This window comes from Tachysurus vachellii, chromosome 24 (assembly GCF_030014155.1).
Source record: "Tachysurus vachellii isolate PV-2020 chromosome 24, HZAU_Pvac_v1, whole genome shotgun sequence".
In the NCBI taxonomy this organism is placed as follows: Eukaryota; Metazoa; Chordata; class Actinopteri; order Siluriformes; family Bagridae; genus Tachysurus; species Tachysurus vachellii.
In genome coordinates this window covers 11437506-11456143 of record NC_083483.1, presented here as the reverse complement: position 1 = coordinate 11456143, position 18638 = coordinate 11437506, and the positions used below count along the sequence as shown (strand labels likewise).

The 18638-nt window shown below is 37.3% G+C and overlaps 1 protein-coding gene across 1 annotated transcript in view; it reads left to right on the top strand.

The window, feature by feature from the left end:
* Positions 1 to 18034, top strand: part of kcnq5b (potassium voltage-gated channel, KQT-like subfamily, member 5b) — a 90657-nt gene extending 72623 nt beyond the window's left edge. Inside the window, exons 5-14 of the mRNA XM_060860303.1 lie at positions 230 to 355; positions 1995 to 2105; positions 2216 to 2311; positions 4273 to 4367; positions 5408 to 5434; positions 8646 to 8866; positions 10475 to 10583; positions 13197 to 13328; positions 15141 to 15267; positions 15702 to 18034. Of these exons, the coding sequence (XP_060716286.1) occupies positions 230 to 355; positions 1995 to 2105; positions 2216 to 2311; positions 4273 to 4367; positions 5408 to 5434; positions 8646 to 8866; positions 10475 to 10583; positions 13197 to 13328; positions 15141 to 15267; positions 15702 to 16712 (2055 nt within the window). The 3' untranslated portion in view covers positions 16713 to 18034. The remainder of the gene's footprint in view (positions 1 to 229; positions 356 to 1994; positions 2106 to 2215; positions 2312 to 4272; positions 4368 to 5407; positions 5435 to 8645; positions 8867 to 10474; positions 10584 to 13196; positions 13329 to 15140; positions 15268 to 15701) is intronic.
* The last annotated feature ends 604 nt before the right edge of the window (positions 18035 to 18638 follow it).

Below are 18638 nucleotides of genomic sequence, written 5' to 3'. Positions count from 1 at the left end.
ACACATCATTTGGAAACAGGCTTTTTCTTTCTGCTTTCTTTCATCTTGGATACAGATGTGTTACATTTTGAGAAGATTAATGATAAATAATCATATGTAAGCTGGAGCTGCTGATCTACAAAACTGATTTTTCTTATTCAGAGACTTGACATTAAACTACATGTAATGTGACGCTAAGCCTTGGTACAACCGTGTAAATAAAGAGTTTCTCTTTCTTGCTGTTTTCTAGGAGCTCGTAACTGCCTGGTACATCGGCTTCCTGGTGCTTATCTTCGCCTCATTCCTCGTCTACCTCGTAGAGAAGGACTTGAATAAGGAATTTTCTACGTACGCTGATGCACTCTGGTGGGGCACGGTGAGTTATGCCTGCTTTTATGAGAGCACGTTTAAGTTTACATCTTCGTCGCGGTTCGGTCGAGCAGGTGAGAACATAACGATCATTCTCAGCTGTGGAGCAGAAACCTGCGCAAGGTGGTCTTGGATTTATCCCCAGCAACTTGGAGCATTTCATTGGGAATGAGAAAGTCAATTGAATCAGGAATCAGCTGATTCACACCGGCAAGATGTGAATCAACCTGTGAATCAAATCAGGAATCAACCTGCAAGATGTGAAGAACTGAACAACAGAGCGGCAGAGCAGCAGAAATGCCTTGTGTTCTGGATATTTGCACATATTTCCCCAAGTCCATGATCTGCGTTATAGTCTGTTATTTCGTAATAACACTGTCCAGTGTTTATAACAGTTTATAACCACAACCTCCAGTTGAGTCTGGTTCCTCTCAAAGTTTCTTCCTCTTGCATCTAAGGGAGTTTTTCACTTAGTACAGTCGCCTCGGTCACCTCAGATTTGATCTTTGGTGATAAATACAAACACATTTAAACATAAGTCTAATACTAATCTTGAATCTTTGTATAAATATTTGTATAATGTTAACCTCTTTGTGCTTTTCGCAATATTTCTTATGTTCTGTAAAGCTGCTTTGCGACAATGTCCATTGTTATAAGGGCTGTACAAATACATTTGAATTGAATTGAATTGAATTTGAATTGAATTGACTAATATCTCTAAATTCTCCATAGTGTGTGAATGTGTGTATGAGTGTGCGTGATTGTGTCCCGTGATGTGGCTGGCACCCTGTCCAGAGTGTCTCCTGCCTTGTGCCTTAAGTCCCCTGGAATATGAAAATAAACAAAATACGGCTGTATTGTCTGGATTATTAAGAGGATGCAGAAGCAGAGAGGTTAAAGCTAGTGAGCAGGAAACTAGGCCTGTAGTGTCCAATGTTACCTGGAAAGGGTTTGTGTGGGTGAAGGTTCTCGTTCCAACCAAACAAAAGCCACACCTGAGTCTACTGGAAGCCAAAATGAACTGATTAAACAGTTGATTGGACTGAAAACCTGCACCCACACCAGCACTACTAGCACTACAAGGGGAAAAGATAAGACCCTTAACTGTGTCTGTTCTGATTGTGTTCTACTTTACATTATAGAAATGTTTCTGCAAAATCTACTTTGATGAATAAGAGACATCTCGTATCTGAATAATCATTTCAGCCCCATTCATTCTGTCTTGTTTGTTAAATGAGGCTCAGGTAACAGATGTTACTTTACTGTGGCTGTGGCTGTGTTCCAAACCAAGTCATCATCATGAAGTAAAACGACAGCTTTTTTTTTCTCTTCGTCGCTGTGGCAGCGCATGACCGCCGATGATGGGAGCGAGACTGAAGAGAATCGACAGGTCGCACGTCAAAATAAGGGAAAAGATTCTCAATCAATAGGAATCCTTTTTGTGTTTAGACAGGAAGAAAATCAGAGATTGAGAGGTGGCGAGAGAGAGAGAGAGAGAGGGTCATGAGGAAAGGTGCGAGAAAGCGACAGGGGATTAGTATTCAAACAAGCAGCAAGGATCCAATTGTGTAATTATGGCACTAAAAACTTAAGAGTCAGTATTAAGGGAATGAGCTCTCTGATATGTGTCTTCTTATGTTGTATAGATTACTCTGACCACAATAGGCTACGGAGATAAGACTCCCAAGACGTGGACGGGCCGCTTGCTGTCCTCCGGCTTTGCGCTCCTCGGCATCTCCTTCTTCGCTCTGCCTGCGGTGAGAATCAAACCCACGACACGTGACACTCTGACTCACAAACATGACCCCTATCACCCTATCACAGATATCTGATATCTGTGTAATTCTATCTTGAATCCACCTTGCAGGGGATCCTGGGTTCTGGTTTTGCCCTTAAAGTCCAGGAGCAGCACAGACAGAAGCACTTTGAGAAGAGAAGGAATCCTGCAGCTTGCCTTATCCAGGTAGAAAATCCAGCTCGAATGATCAGGTTTTAAATCATTGAGATCATTTTGAAACGTGCATCGATATCACTTTATTCAGACTGGGTGGGACTGTTTTTAGTACTGGAATGAATGATTTATTTAGTAGTAAGCATTTTAGGGGCATTTATGATTAGTTATGATTAGGATTATTATTTGTTATTTTTAATTAATTAGTATTTTGTGTCTATTGAGTGTAACAGGCAACCTGAGCACACATAGAAATATCAGTGAGCGTTGTCAATAAAAATCTGAGATAATGGGTCCGAAATCCTGTACTGTCACATTACCTAGTGCATTGGATTCAGTACTTGTTGTTCAGTATATGCGTGAAGTATGAATGCAATCTAGACGTTCCGCATCCGCAATACTGGTATTGTCATGTGACCGCAAACAAAAATAAAGACTTCAATGGCTAAGGTTATGAGCATGATAAAATAAGCATGTTAATGCATCGCTCGTAACCTTAGACAAGCTGTTAATTAATAAATCTAGCCATTGACGTCTTCTTTGAAACACCTCGAGCATCTACATGTAGAACTGTTTCATGCTGAATGAACTCATAAAAAAATAAATACATTTAAAATTTATATCCAGAACTGAAGTCAGTGACCAAAGGCTTTTATTTCTAAAGGCTGTTTTGAAAAAAATAATCGATGAACACTTTTTCCTGACCTGTTCAGAAACAAGGTCAAGACCATGTATGAACGAAACAGCCGAAAGCCACGCTGCGTTATTCAAGCTAAAGTAATGACAGAAGCTACACAGCTTTCACAGACTTTCCATAAGAAATGTAACTGTAAATGGACGACGTGTCATTGCAAATATTTTGTTATGCAGCTCATGTGCCAGCTACGCATATGAAATATCCACTAAGACAAAACAAAAATAAAATGAAAGTTGCGTCTTTTCATTTTTCGTTTCAGAATAAAAACAGGGAAAGCATGGATACACCTTAAAATATTATTATTAAAAGATTGTCAAATCTGTCAAATCTCAAATAAAGACTTATACTCACTTTTTTTTAATATATTCAAATCTTTTTGTCACATGCACATCCATAAATTGCACGAAATTTAGTTTTAATAATAATAATAATAATAATAATAATAATAATTTTTGACTGTCTGTGTTGCAAAAAAGTAGATTGAAAATGTAAAAAAGAAAAAAAAAGAAAATTTGATATATTTTGGTAAAAAGTAGATTTAAAAAATTGAAGAAAATAAAGAATAATAATAAACAATTCATAATTGATAATGCTTTTTAATTAAATTAATAATTCTTAATTAAACATTTTTTTGTTGTATATTTAGCTGAGGATTTCAGTATTGTGCAAAAGTTCAGACAAACCAAGCTTTAGTCCTGTTTGTTGACTCACTTTCAATTGTTTCTACATAAAGTTTTAAATATTCAGGAATCTGTGTGCAGGTATTTATGTGACTAAATGTGCACTAGATTACACTCTGCTCTCTCTTTAATTCACATAGGAAATATAACTGTAAACGTAAGATGTGTCATTGCTTCGTAAATACTCGTGTGTTACTGATGACTTGTTGTGGTGTAAGAGAATTAAACACTGTATAAATGAGGACAGTTTGATGGAAAGCAGGAGTGTGTGAGAGTGAAACCAGCTCATCTCTCCTCATGGTCCTCTATCAGGCAGCGTGGCGTTACTACTCCACCGATGATAGCCGTGTGTACCTCGAGGCCACGTGGCGTCACTATGAATCCACCGTCCCTGTGCTTAGGCATGTATGGATGCCTGCTCTGACCAAAAATCCCTTAACAATGCTTTTTACTAATCAATATTCGTGTTTGTCTTTTTTTTATCCCCTTCCTTCCCTCACCTTTGGCCTTCTTTCTCTTTTTTCTTTCATTTATTTCCTCATCCTTTCCTCCTTGTTTTCTGTGTATGTGTGTGTGTGTGTGTTTTCTGCATGCAGTGTGTGTGGCGTAGCTATGCGGCTGATGAGAACTCGGTTTCCATTGCTACCTGGAAGCCACATTTAAAGGCATTGCATACCTGCAGTCCTACAAAGTAGGTATAAACTACAAGAAGTTGCTCGTTCTCCTTAACATTTCATATTTCACCTGCCACTCTTTGTGTTTATTTTATTTTTCTTTTCATCTGTGAGTAAGAACTCTTAATATGTGAAATTGTTTGGTAGCTTTTCGTTCTCTTTCCAACTCTGTCTTGCTGTGTGCCTGCCCTTTTCAATCTAGCACACACAAACACACACACACACACTCATGCAGAGAGACACACACACACACTCATGCAGAGACACACAGACACACACACATTACATTTGATTTAAGATGTAGGTACATTGTTATAGATAGATAGATAGATAGATAGATAGATAGATAGATAGATAGATAGATAGATAGATAGATAGATAGATAGATAGATAGATAGATAGATAAAATGGGTTAAAAAAAAGTTGCCTTTGTTAATTTTTTTTTATTTCAGTTTAAAAATAGGAAAAGCATGAATACACATTGAAATAGGAATTCAAATTATTTATTTATGTATTAATTAATTTTAAAAAATATATTTTTTATTTTACATTTTTTTCACATTTTATCAGATTGTCACATGCATATCCATAAATTGTACTTTTAGTTGAAATGCGTTTTGACTGTCCGTGTTGTAAAAAGTAGATTAAAAAAGGGAAAATATATAAATAAATAATAATAATAATAAACAATGAATAATTGATAATTATCAGTAATTAATAATCAATAATTGAGCCACAGAAATACAGAAGATTGATTATTATCTATTTACTTTTTTACACACCATATTGTTATAGTCGCTGTAAATCTCACACTCTTGTGCTTCGTATGTTTGCTTGCTCTACCTTGGCATCATTGAATGCATGCATGTCTGCTATAATGAATGGCTTTTCTTTCCTTAGACTCTAATGCACCTTCATGCACATCTCAATTCATTCAGCTGTTCATTCTTAAACTTCATATTTAGTTCAATGTCATATCAATACAGTACACGACTGTGGCATCTGGTACTCATGTGATCTTCTTCCTTCTCATATCACTCTTCCACTCAAACTAAAGGAAGGATCAAGCAGAGACTTCGACAAAGTTAGTATCACTTTTTTTTCTCTCTTCAAATTGAATCCATCTGTACTAGATTGTATAAAAGAAAACGAATCCGGGACATCTTAAAGGAGCAGTTTGTAATTTGTAATTCTAGAGTCTTCTCATGCATGTAAGGTGAATTGTAGTTAACCAGGCTGCGTCTCAATCCTCTCCCTAGCTCACTAGTCAGGGTACCTATCAAGGAGTTGGCCAATTTAAGGCCTATTTGTCTGGCAAATGTTGCATTGGAGCTTTCTCTACCTAAAAATCTATGATATATCACAAAAACCAGGGAGCATCGAAGCTCAATATGTTTTAACTGCCAGGAACAATGTCAAATTTTCTGAAATCTCTCAGCTGGAGAAAACGGTGGACAAACAACTTTATCCCCTATTTATCCCCTAGCTAGACTACTATCCTGTTTGAATTTTTCATTTTATGACACATAAAACTTTTTTATTTCAGTCGAGGGGGAAATTAAACATCACCAGAAGTCCAGTCGTCTGTATCACAGTGTGTCAGAGATCTCACCAGTGCCTGAACTTGTGTACACAATATACTGATTTATGACCTAGTGAGCTAGATAGTTGATTTAGACACATCCCCAGAGTGATCCCAACCTTTCTCATGGTACTTTTGAAATAAAAGAAATTCATTTCTGAAAATATAAAAAAAAAATTGTGCAAGTATAGAACTCCTTTAAACATAACAAACTGCACCTTTAAGTCGTTCACTGGCATAAATCGAAGCCTGAAATGATGAAACTGATCAGAAATGTTCCACAGAATTCTTGTGAATGACAGATTTTCTGATGTATCTTTAAGAAATACGTGACTATTACAATGTTATATTGAAGCACACCAGGTCTGCAGTCCTCTTAGAAACAAATATTGATTATTTCTAGCTCTAATTATGTTGCCTAGATGCAGCTGTGTTGTAAATGCTAAGTGTGTGTGTGTGTATGTGTGTGTCCGTCCATGATTGTAAACTAATTGCAAGGCCTTAGTGTTGTGTTTGTCACGTATGTGTGAAATGTGCTCCATCGGAGACATTGTGTTGAGTTAAAGAGAGAAAATACGGGCTCGAGGATGACACTAACGCTACCACACTACAGTTATTAGGCTAATGTATGCCGCTGTCGAACAGCTAAAATTGACATCCTACAGGCAGCTGCATGATTTTCCATTCTAATTAGCTCATGATTTCTAAGAATCACAGAGAGAATAATGGCCTTTGGCCAAACGGGGAAAAAACAAATCATAATAGCCAAGCCAAGGCAAATAATATCATTTATCATATATCAGAGGTTCAGAGCTGTGAATAAACCTGATCATTTATTTATCCCCGTCTGGCCTTTGTGTGAAATGCCATATCAAAGATGTAAATGAGGCGCAGGATTGAGGGTCCTTCATCAGGGTAATCTGGTTTTTAAAAGCGTTTATTGCTCCTAATGAGGCTAAGGACGATAGCCTGCTGACTCACTGGTCATCAGACATTTACCCATGTGTTATTGGAGTGGCATTAGCATAGCTTTACTGACTAGCACATGGGTTACAAAGTAAAATCAGTCACCCGCTGAGGGACAGCAATTGAAGTAACTTGACATTTTGCCTGTATCTCTTCCTTGATCCTAGTAAGGGTTTTAGGGATAAGCGTGGACTTCGAAGGAAGCTCAGTTCGAGGAGGTATATGTGCCATGCATCATGCTCTGCTAACTTCTGGAATGCTAAACTGACTCTGAAGTGCATGGACAACTGGGAAAACATGGGATTTGGATTTTGTTTTTTAGATACCATTAGAAAGGAGGTGACATCTGTGTGCTGTGCGCTTATCTCCACAGTGTAGTACTAGAATGTGCAGTGGTGGCTTGTCCATAGGAGCAGGTGGGATTGAGACCTACAGTACGCTTTCCAAAAATGTGCCCCATATAGCCTGGATAGTTGGCTTCCTTCTTGACACGCGTGTCCTGGAAAGACTGCAGATTCCAACCAGTCACGACTCTGAAACTCTTGGTGTTTTTCCAATTTTGTGTGCTACAGGCATCAGAAATTCAGCTAAAGTTTAGTGAACATGACGTCCGATGCTGAGGTTAGCAATTATCTAGCTAGCTAAGTTGTTAATTTGTCTTTGAAGTGAAGTGATCATCAACCGTAAGCCAACAGTTGTTAATAAAATTCTGTTTGGATTTATAAAATTTTATCTCAGTGAAATATCTGATCATCTAGAGAAATTGTATTGTTTTGGATTTTTTGGCTTTTGTTGTTGCTGGCTTTTAGGCCTTTTAGTGTGCAAGCCTCTCAATTAATTCTGAAGCTTTGTCACTGTTTCTGAGCCTAATTCGTGAGACTGCATCACTGTTTAATGCCTAATGTCTTTTCCCACCAAAGTCTATGGCCACGAGCTGCTGCTTTTAACAGATTTAGTTGAAAGAACTTTGCTTGCAAATGAAAAATTACCTTTTGCTCTCAGACAATGCATGCTAATGCTCCCAGTCATAATAATCTCTTATACATGCTAGTGTTAGTTAATATAGTGGAATTTTTTTTACCAATCTGGCTGTGTTGGTTGTAATGAGTGCTATTACTATTATTTACTAGTTACTTCCTGTTATTGCGATGCCTGGTGTGATCCTTATTTTGTCCTTGTTCTATAACCTTTTTGAAGATTTTGTAGGATTTTTCAAGCAGGAAGATTTTTATCAACTTTATAGAAATTGATTTTGTAACAATTAAACCTGTATGTAACTTTAAAATGAATCCTAATTTTTATGAGTTGAGTAATGCAAAGACGTGTGTGGTTTAACACGCTAACCTCAGCTATGGTTGGAGTAGACGGCTAACCAGAAAAACACTAACAGTTGCTGCACGTGCTAGAGGACAAACATCTGTCTCATCCAGTGAAACATACTGTATACTGTATGTATAGAATCATTTGAGTCTTTATTTTTTAGATTAGAGCTTAACCCTGAGCACGAACATACAAATGTTTAAGCCTTTCAGTTTGAATCTTTTATTAATTTAAACATAAAATGGCCTCTGGTGGCATGGGATAAGAAAGGATGTGTCTGGAAATGAATACAATATCAGTGAAGGAGATTGCGTGCAGCTTGGAAGCAAAATGAAGTCCCACAGTGTAATGATGTTACAGCATCTTAAAGTCTGCTGTGCGCTCTTAACTTCTTGTTCTTAACATGTCTCTTTATTTTATCTCTCAGTCAGAAGCTGAGCTTTAAAGACCGCGTAAGGATGGCAAGTCCTCGTGGTCAGAGCATTAAGAGCAGACAGACATCCATCACAGACCGGCGTTCCCCGGGCTCTGAGATTAACGCAGACAGCTCCAGTCCAGTTAAAGTGCAGAAGAGCTGGAGCTTCAACGACCGTACTCGCTTCAGACCCTCTCTCCGTCTCAAGAGCCAATCCCGCTCTACCACCGACGGTGAGAAAATAAAAAGTAAAAAATCCTGTTGTGAAAGAAGGAACTGAACATTCTATTTTTTCATAAAACTGGCAATCATCTCAGAAGCTTTGTTGCTTATTACAACTTTAATAGGTAAAGCTAGAACAGGAAAAAAACAGTGACTAATTAAGTACTTACAGAAATAGAGAATTCTTCCAGAATTGTTAAATAAACACCTTTATAAACTGAAAATATCATTGAATCAGCAATTACATACCATAACAGTAAAAAACACGTTAACAATAAGCTTTTGCTGTGTTCTAAGCAGAATCCACAAAAATGTACAAAAATAATGAACTACTGCACAGCAGGTGTAACTGCACTCCGTGAGCATTGTGCCTCATCACACCCCGTCACATGCTTTATTTTCCCTTATTTATTTAACACCTTAATCCATAAGTCAGCATGACTGTAGTATAAAACTGTTACAAACATGATTATGGTCACCGCTATTCTAACACAATGATAAAATCCAAGCTTAAATATCACCACTGAAGCACCATCTTAACACCTAACACAAATGATAGCTAATATTTTCTTGAGCGGTGTGTCTTTAAGAAGCAGATGGTCCTCAGTTGTCTGCTGAAATTGGGTTTCAGTTCTCACAGTCCACCTCCTTCTCCCTTCCCTGATATCCCTTCCTCTGTGGGCTGACGCTGCAGATCCTGTATCTTGTCTTTGGCTGTGGGAATACACTGGTTTTGCCCAACATCCAAAGCCACACACACACACGTGCACGCACACAGACTCGCACACATGTATTCTAGGCTGCGACCTCTTCCAGTGTTTTTAAAAGCATCAAACTTCTACATCTGCTGAAATACAATCTCAAGGTCAGCAACCCTGTCAACGTCGAGACCGACTCAAGGCTGCGATGAACATGCAGCATCTGTGTGTGTGGATTTTCTACTGTCCAACCCTGATTTCATTTGTAGACCATGATTGTTTTACGGTAGAAATGGTACAAGCTATGAAAACATAAGCACATAAAAATAACTGAAGGTGCACTCCATACTTCATACCATCAAATTTCCCCTTGGAGATTAATACAGTACACTCTCTCACACTCCCCCTTCTCTCTTCTCCTTTTCTTTTGTCTGGCAGTATATACTTGAATCCTTGAGTACTACACAGCCTGAAGATTTTTTTTTTGTTCCTTGTTAAAGTACTAAATCTCATTTTTCCTGCATATTCCAGTGTCTCTCATTGGTGGTTGGTTTAGTTTCAATGTATTTCATTTGATTCACTTTCCACTTTAGGGCTCATTTGTTATTAACAGTTTTCTAGTCTAATAGACTACCTACTTTTTCTTCATTCATTCATTCATCTTCTACCGCTTATCCGAACTACCTCGGGTCACGGGGAGCCTGTGCCTATCTCAGGCGTCATTGGGCATCAAGGCAGGATACACCCTGGACGGAGTGCCAACCCATCGCAGGGCCCTACTTTTTCTTCTCCATTTTAATTAAAACATTATAGAGAGCTCACTGACACTGATGACTGAGTGGAACATTAACTTACTTGATAGCAGGAGCGAGCTGACGTGTGTGTGTGTGTGTGTGTGTGTGTGTGTGTGTGTCCAAGCAGGTGAAGCTAATATAGTACCGGAGGAGAGCGTCGATGAGAAAGGCTGTCACTGTGAGTTCTCCGCTGAAGACTTGTTACCAGCAGTGAAGAGCGTGATCCGAGCAGTCCGGTAATCCTCAGCACACCATCACGCTGTCACACTCTCACACCATGTTCACTTAATTCACAAGTACAAAGTGAGCATCGAGCTGAGCACTGGTGGGTTACGGACACAAATACCCTGTAGTGGGGCGTCTAGGATTTAAACTCAACTGTCTGGTCACTAGCTCTTACTCCTATCTACTCACTTACCTTCACTCATACTCTCACGTTCACATTACACTAGTCCTGGAAAGTAGGGATTACAGTACAGTTACAAGCATACTTGCAAACTTCAACACTAGCATACTAGAAATATATACAATCATACTGGTGCAATTACTTCAGCCATATAATATTAGCCAACATGCCTACTAGTGTACCATTATATTGCATGCTATTGTACTTGCACACATGTGTACTGGTATGCTTAAACACTAGCATACTAGCAAGCATGAATGCTAGTTATACTAGCCATACCTAAATACTTTCATACCAGCAAATATGCATACTCAACCATACTAACATATTTAAGACATTAGCATTAAAAAATATGCAAACCTGAGCACTATCATACTAGCCAACATGAATATATGCTATACCGCATACATGTTTACTAGCAAATGTGAATACTATCATAGTAGAAAACAAGTGCTAGCATAACTCTGTTGAACCAGCACTAGTCCTGTTGAACCAGCACTATACTAGACATACTAGCATATTTGAACACCATCATACTTGCAAATACATATACTCTACCTTGAAGGCACAATTAAACTGCAGCATATTAGAAATCATGAATCCTTGCATACTTGAATCATAGTAGCGAGCACATACTAGTGTACTTGCATACTTCATGGGGCATAAGCAAGTCATCTTGTTTTCTTAAGCACTAGCATACTAGCAAAATTAATACTAGCCATATTAAACCAACATCATGCTAGCATGCATGCATATTGAGCACATGCATCTTGGCTTACTTGCATACTTGAATAGTATTTAACATATAAATACGTTACACATTATTGCCAACAACCTGAATACTTGCATACTTGCCCACAGCATAGCAGACAATATGCCTATTTGCACATGTAAGTAATTTTAACAAAACTTGGTCAACAGCTTTGGTAAACTAACAGTTATTTAGTTACTTAAAGGTTTGGGAAACCCACAAGGCACTATTGAATATAATAGCAGCTGCCTAAAGGCTTGACAAAACTCAAAACCAGATATGATCAGAAAAACCAACACTTAACCGAGAAGCCTGGGTCAATAAGTGTATGCGCAGGATGTATTGTCCTTCTGTGTAAGTCCTTACTCATGGTAGAGCCCCAAAAGTGCAAAAAAAGAGCAACCGCCAGACATGATGAAAGTCCAACCATAAACACTGATCCCAGTCTTCTCCTGGATCTGGATGGGCAGTTAATCTAAAAGCGACTCCAAATGAGAAGATTACAACTAACATTCGGAGATCAATCCTTAAAACACATATAACATATAGATAATTCCTAACATGCCTTCCTGTGCTACTTCCTGCCCTTTTACTCTCGCTCTAGGAGGTTTCTGCCCCCTCAAAAAAGTGCTATGTGTCTTTTCAAATGAAACCACAAACATTAACTCAACCAAACTTGCCAGATTACAAAAAACACAGAATATCAATTAGGGCCGTTGAATTAGAAACACTTTTCCATAATATTTCACCTTCCTTCACATTTGTTAAATAACATATCGTATATTTATTTTAGCCCTAATCTTAGCTCTGTCGCCTACTATTAATCTTGTATTATGCACTAGATTTCTTGACTATTTACACACTAATGTATTAGCATACATCTGTACTCCCATACTAAGGTATGCTATACTTAGGTGTACTACCATCTTCACATGCCTGTACACTTTTATACATATATAACAAAGGCCAGGTCTCATAAAATGAATATGAAAATGCAATTCAGGACATGTGAGAGCATGCTTTAGCGTTTCGGTCTGTTATCTTGACTTCAGCACTCTGCCAGAAGTTATTTTGTATATCTCCTTTAATTAACATGTGGGAGTCAGCACAGTGTTGTGATCATACTGCATTGTGTGCTAATGTGTTTTTGGAGCCTTGAACTGTGACTTTGTAAGATGCTGTGTGTGTGTGTGTGTGTGTGTGTGTGTGTGTGTGTGTGTGTGTTTGTGTGTGTTTGTGTGTGTGTGCGCGCATTTAAACAGCAGCCAAAACGTTTTTGGTCATTACTGCCCCCTAGTGGTTTGAATTTCAAAGTGTAATAACGATGGTCTGTTTCCTTAAGAAAAAAAATGAACTCTATTCTCACCGTTTATTTTTCTTCTCTTTTTTCTTTTGTATTTTTGTTTATGTTTTTTAAAGGCCCAGTATGTATTTTGTCTGGGCTGGTTTTTTTTTGTTGTTGTTGTTTTTTAGTTCCTTTATTGCATTTATTTTTAAATCTTCTTTCTTTTCTTCCTTTTGTTATAACAACAGGCATATATTTATTGATTATTATATTTAAAAAAATATATATATATATATATATATATATCAGATTTTATTTATTTATTTTATTGCACATTTTCATACGCTGCTTGTGAACATTCTTAATGTTACAAAACATTTAAGTTCAATGTTCATATTTACATGCAGGATCATGAATTTCCTTGTGGCAAAGAAGAAGTTTAAGGAGACACTGCGTCCATATGATGTCAAGGACGTGATTGAGCAATATTCAGCAGGACACTTGGACATGCTGTGTCGAATTAAAAGTTTACAGACGAGGTTAGTCACACTTTAGCAGTCAAATGCACAACACACAACAGACAGGATCACTAATAATGTTTACTGTCAGCTACATATGAAAGTTTTGTCTGTTTTTACAGAATCACACTGACACTTTATACATACTAACATACTGAAACGATAACATTGCAATGAACATTTATAATAAATATGCATACTAGCATACTTAATCATTAACATAATGAACATGCATACTAGAATACTTAATCACTAACATACTGAACATGCATACTAGCATACTTAATCACTAACATACTGAACATGCATACTAGCATACTTAATCACTAACATACTGAACATGCATACTAGCATACTTAATCACTAACATAATGAACATGCATACTAGCATACTTAAAGTCTAACATAATGAACATGCATACTAGCATACTTAATCACTAACATAATGAACATGCATAATAGCATACTTAAAGTCTAACATAATGAACATGCATACTAGCATACTTGATCACTAACATACTGAACATGCATACTAGCATACTTAATCATTAACATAATGAACATGCATACTAGCATACTTAAAGTCTAACATAATGAACATGCATACTAGCATACTTAATCACTAACATACTGAACATGCATACTAGCATACTTGATCACTAACATACTGAACATGCATACTAGCATACTTAATCATTAACATAATGAACATGCATACTAGCATACTTAAAGTCTAACATAATGAACATGCATACTAGCATACTTAATCACTAACATAATGAACATGCATACTAGCATACTTAATCAATAACATAATGAACATGAATACTAGCATACTTAAACACTACAATCAACATGCATACTAGCATACTTAATCACTAACATAATGAATATGCATACTTAAACACTAACAATCAACATGCATACTTGCATACATACTCACTAACATAATGAACATGCATACTAGCATACATAATCACTAACATAATGAACATGCATACTAGCATACTTAATCACCAACATAATGAGCATGCATACTTAATCATTAAGATAATGAACATGCGTACTAGCATACGTAATCACTAACATAATGAAAATGCATACTAGCATACTTAATCAATAACATAATGAACATGCATACTTAATCAATAACATAATGAACATGCATACTTAAACATTCACAATTAACATGCATACTAGCATACATAATCACTAACATAATGAACATGCATACTTAAACATTCACAATTAACATGCATACTAGCATACATAATCAATAACATAATGAACATGCATACTAGCATACTTAATCACTAACATAATGAACATGCATACTTAAACATTCACAATTAACATGCATACTAGCATACATAATCACTAACATAATGAACATGCATACTTAAACACTAACAATCAAAATGCATACTAGCATACTTAATCAATAACATAATGAATATGCATACTAGCATACATAAACTCTTACACAATGAGCATGCATACTAGCATACTCAAACACTAACCTAATGAATACCAGAATGTCATGTGTATTCGGATACTAAAAACTAGCATACTTGCAGTGTTTGATAGTTACCTGGTATACTAGTATATACATGCAATAATAATACTAATGTACTTGCATGTTGGCCTACTAGTACATTTGCATACACGAGCACAAGCACTCTAGCATATTTACAAACTAACATACTTACATATGTACAAGTCTGCATAAAGAGTTTTATCCGACACTTTCTACATGCATTGTCTTGTACTGTATAAAAAGGTTTATCATGTGTGATCTAGAACGATATTTCAGCATGTCACTGTGTGTCTTAGGGTTGATCAGATCCTGGGGAAGGGGCAGATTCCTGTAGATAAGAAGCTAAGGGAGAAGATGCTGTCTGATGGTGATCTGCTGGAGGATGTCAGCATATTGGGAAGGGTGTGTAAAGTCGAGAGACAGGTCAGTGGCTACTGACATTATCAAACATTGTATTACAAGCCTAGCAAAACTGTATTTGATTCATTTTATTGTTCATAATTAATTCATTTTACTGTTCTAAACAAGCCCACCTCACACACACACGTGTATATATAGTAACTTGTGTAATTTGACAAATTGTCTTTAAATGTTTATTTATTTCAATAATTTCATTATTTTAATTTTAAGAAATCCTCAAATTAGAATTCAAATATATATATATATATATATATATATATATATATATATATATATATATATATATATATATATATATATATATATAATTATCATTAAATATATATTCTTTTGCTCTTTGTTTTCAATAAACAAAAGGCATGACTCAGGTAGATCTACGGGGGTGATTCACTCCAACAACATGTATTTGCTTAAGTGTTTGACTGTCTCCTCTCTAGGTCCAGTCTATTGAATCAAAGTTGGACTCGTTGCTAGACGTCTACCGGCAGGTTCTGCAGAAAGGCACATCCTCAGCTCTCAGTCTGTCCTCTCTGCCCCTGTTCGAGCTGGCCCAATCGACAGACTACCCAAGTCCAGTCTTTACCAAGGATCTCTCCTCTCCCTCACAATTTAGCCAAGTGAGTAGCTCCAATTTCCCTCGGGGCTTCCATCTCATCCTGGCTCCCAACGAGTTCAACTTCAACTTGAACAACTCATCAGCGTCTCCCTCCGTAGACGACAAGCTCAGTTCTGCCTCACTGTTCAGCCCACTTCAGCCTCTTGCTACACCCACTGCAGATTGCCCACCTGTTTTCACGCCAAACAGTATACACTCTGGAGGGGTGCATTTTCCCAAACTGGCAAGCCCTCCTCCACCCCCTCCATCGTCCACCCGGTTTCAGCTGCCCCTGTTGCTGCCTCAGTCAGGCAGAGTGAACAGTGGATCAACCCAATCTCAGTCCAGTCCTTCTGATCGCTTCCCACCCTCATATTCAAACAGATCCCAGCAGGACATGGCACCAAGCAGCAAAGAGGATGCTTCTTGGAGAAGACATATGGGCCCAGAGATGGGAATGGACATGGATCCTCTGGTGGAGCTCTCAACCTCCTCAGTACCAGATAGAGGAGACCAGTCAGTTTCCACAGGAAAGTCCTTCTCTGTCCAGGACCTTATTCCAGAGGTTGATGGGCATCACAGCCTGTCAGCCAGCAGCAGCCAGGACTCAGAGAGTGAGGTGGGAGGAGGTGGATGGGCTGAAGCAGAGCTCTTCATAGCAGATGGAGACCTGGAGAACTCTGGGCAGACTCGGTCCTCAAGCTTTGGCTTCCTGGCCCAACCTCCGGCAAATTCCAATTTCTCCTCTGAACTTTTGAGGACAGGGACAGCAACGAGGGACAGCCTCAGCATGGCATCCAAATTGGGTGCTACAAAGCCTTTCATTATGCCACACGTCCGGCTAAAACAATAAGCCACCAACGTTATGAATTCTTATTAGACTTCTTGAAGAACATGAAAGCTTTGTCTAATTTTAAGTATTTTATTTTAGAAGCCAGAAATGGGAGGTCAGAAAGGCAAGAATGGAGTTTGGGGTATTATTTTTATTTTTAAAATTTGTTTAAATTTTTGATTTAATTTTATATATTGTTAAGTACTGATTTATTTAGAAGAAAAAAGTTTCATACAGTGAACTTACATGAGGATTTTTGATTGCATGGAGTGTGCTTTTTTAAGCACTGTGTTTTCTGGTTAGCCTAACTAGGGAAATCCACAATATAATGAAAAAGCGCTTTACCTGTGTTGTATTCCTTTGCTTAGATTATAGCAGAGTGAAATTTACATTTTTTGTTAATTTCCTTTTGGGTCATATTCCATTTCTTATGTCCCAAGAAAAAACCTTGCATGTGGAGACAGGTAAGACTGGAAATGTATTTTATATGTGAATGTATTATTGATTGGCTCTTTCATGTGCACGGGTAAAATCAGGGTTTAATTGTGTTCTCGAGTCAGTCGTTTCAGTCACTTGGTCTCAGACTGGGTATTTTGGTCCACACCTAAGTGCGATTGCTGTGTTCACACTTGACTAAAACATCCACAGAGATAAAAGTTCCATGACAAACTTAAAAGGAAAATCAGAAAACAGGAAGCGATGTTAAACTGGAAAGTTTTATAAACAAGTTGTCTTGACAATGCCATTTGAAAGTCTCGTATTTAAAGACACGAGAAAAAGTCACTGAAGGCCAAAGGGAGCGTTAAGAGTAGGGGCAGCTTCAGTGGACGTGCCAAGGAGCCATCAGGTTTATGAAACTATTTTCTATAGAGTCAAGTTTTATAATAACTCATCATTGGTTGCTGGATTCTGGGAATTTTCAGGATGTTTATGTGTGAATAAAACCAATAAAGTTCACTAATAGATCTGTGACAACCCTTCAGTCAGCAGAAGGAAGTGGGCCTCATCACTGGGTTCTGATTTTGGGTACAGTGGATAGCCAGTGGAGGTTTTTCTGGGAGGGGTTATATAAAAAAAATTCACAAAGACGACAAACGTCTTTGTCCAAATCCAAATAGTTACAACATCCCATGAATCCCATATATAATCCCATATATGTAAAAGCCTAGGGTCAATGGAAAACGATAACATGATAAATTCTAGTGAGGTAGAATGAAGGCACTGTTGGCTCTTCATGCCATTTATGGTTTTATGTTGCAGTTGTTTTTTAACTAACGCAGTCCTGGATGTATTGCATGAGAACGCAGGGTAAGCAGAGGGACTATAATAAACTCCAAATCAAATGAGCTTTCTAAGTGCTGTTGATTTAAGGAATACAACGTCTTTCAATGCAGTGCGCATTAATCCATGTTAAACAAACAATACTGTTGTGTGCCTCAGTAGTATTTATTCATATTTATTACTATTTATTGTCTTATTACTTACATGGCAATTTTTTTTAGATTTGAGCCTCACACAAACACATGTGCACACACACAGACACACACATCTTCTTAATAAGACCATCATTCTAATGGCTTGGTTCCCCCTCTTTGCCTCCCACGAAAAAAAATCCTAGGACCTCCCCTGAGTATGAAAAGCCCGTGGATATAAAATAAAATTATAACATTAGAGTAATGCTGTAAAAAAAAAAAAAAGGTATAACAAATTCCACATTATTTGTTATATTCTAATGGGAACAAACACATATTCTATAACATATACTATATTTGTAGATACTATATTCTAGTTTTGTCAAGCCAACCTTTTTCTTTAAAAAATATAAATGGTCTTTACATCTTTTTAATGTTACATTACTTTGTCAAATCTATTTTTCTTTACATATAATAAGTGCCAGACATATCAAAGGGTACATTTGCTGTTAAAAACTGTACAGTTTTGAATAAA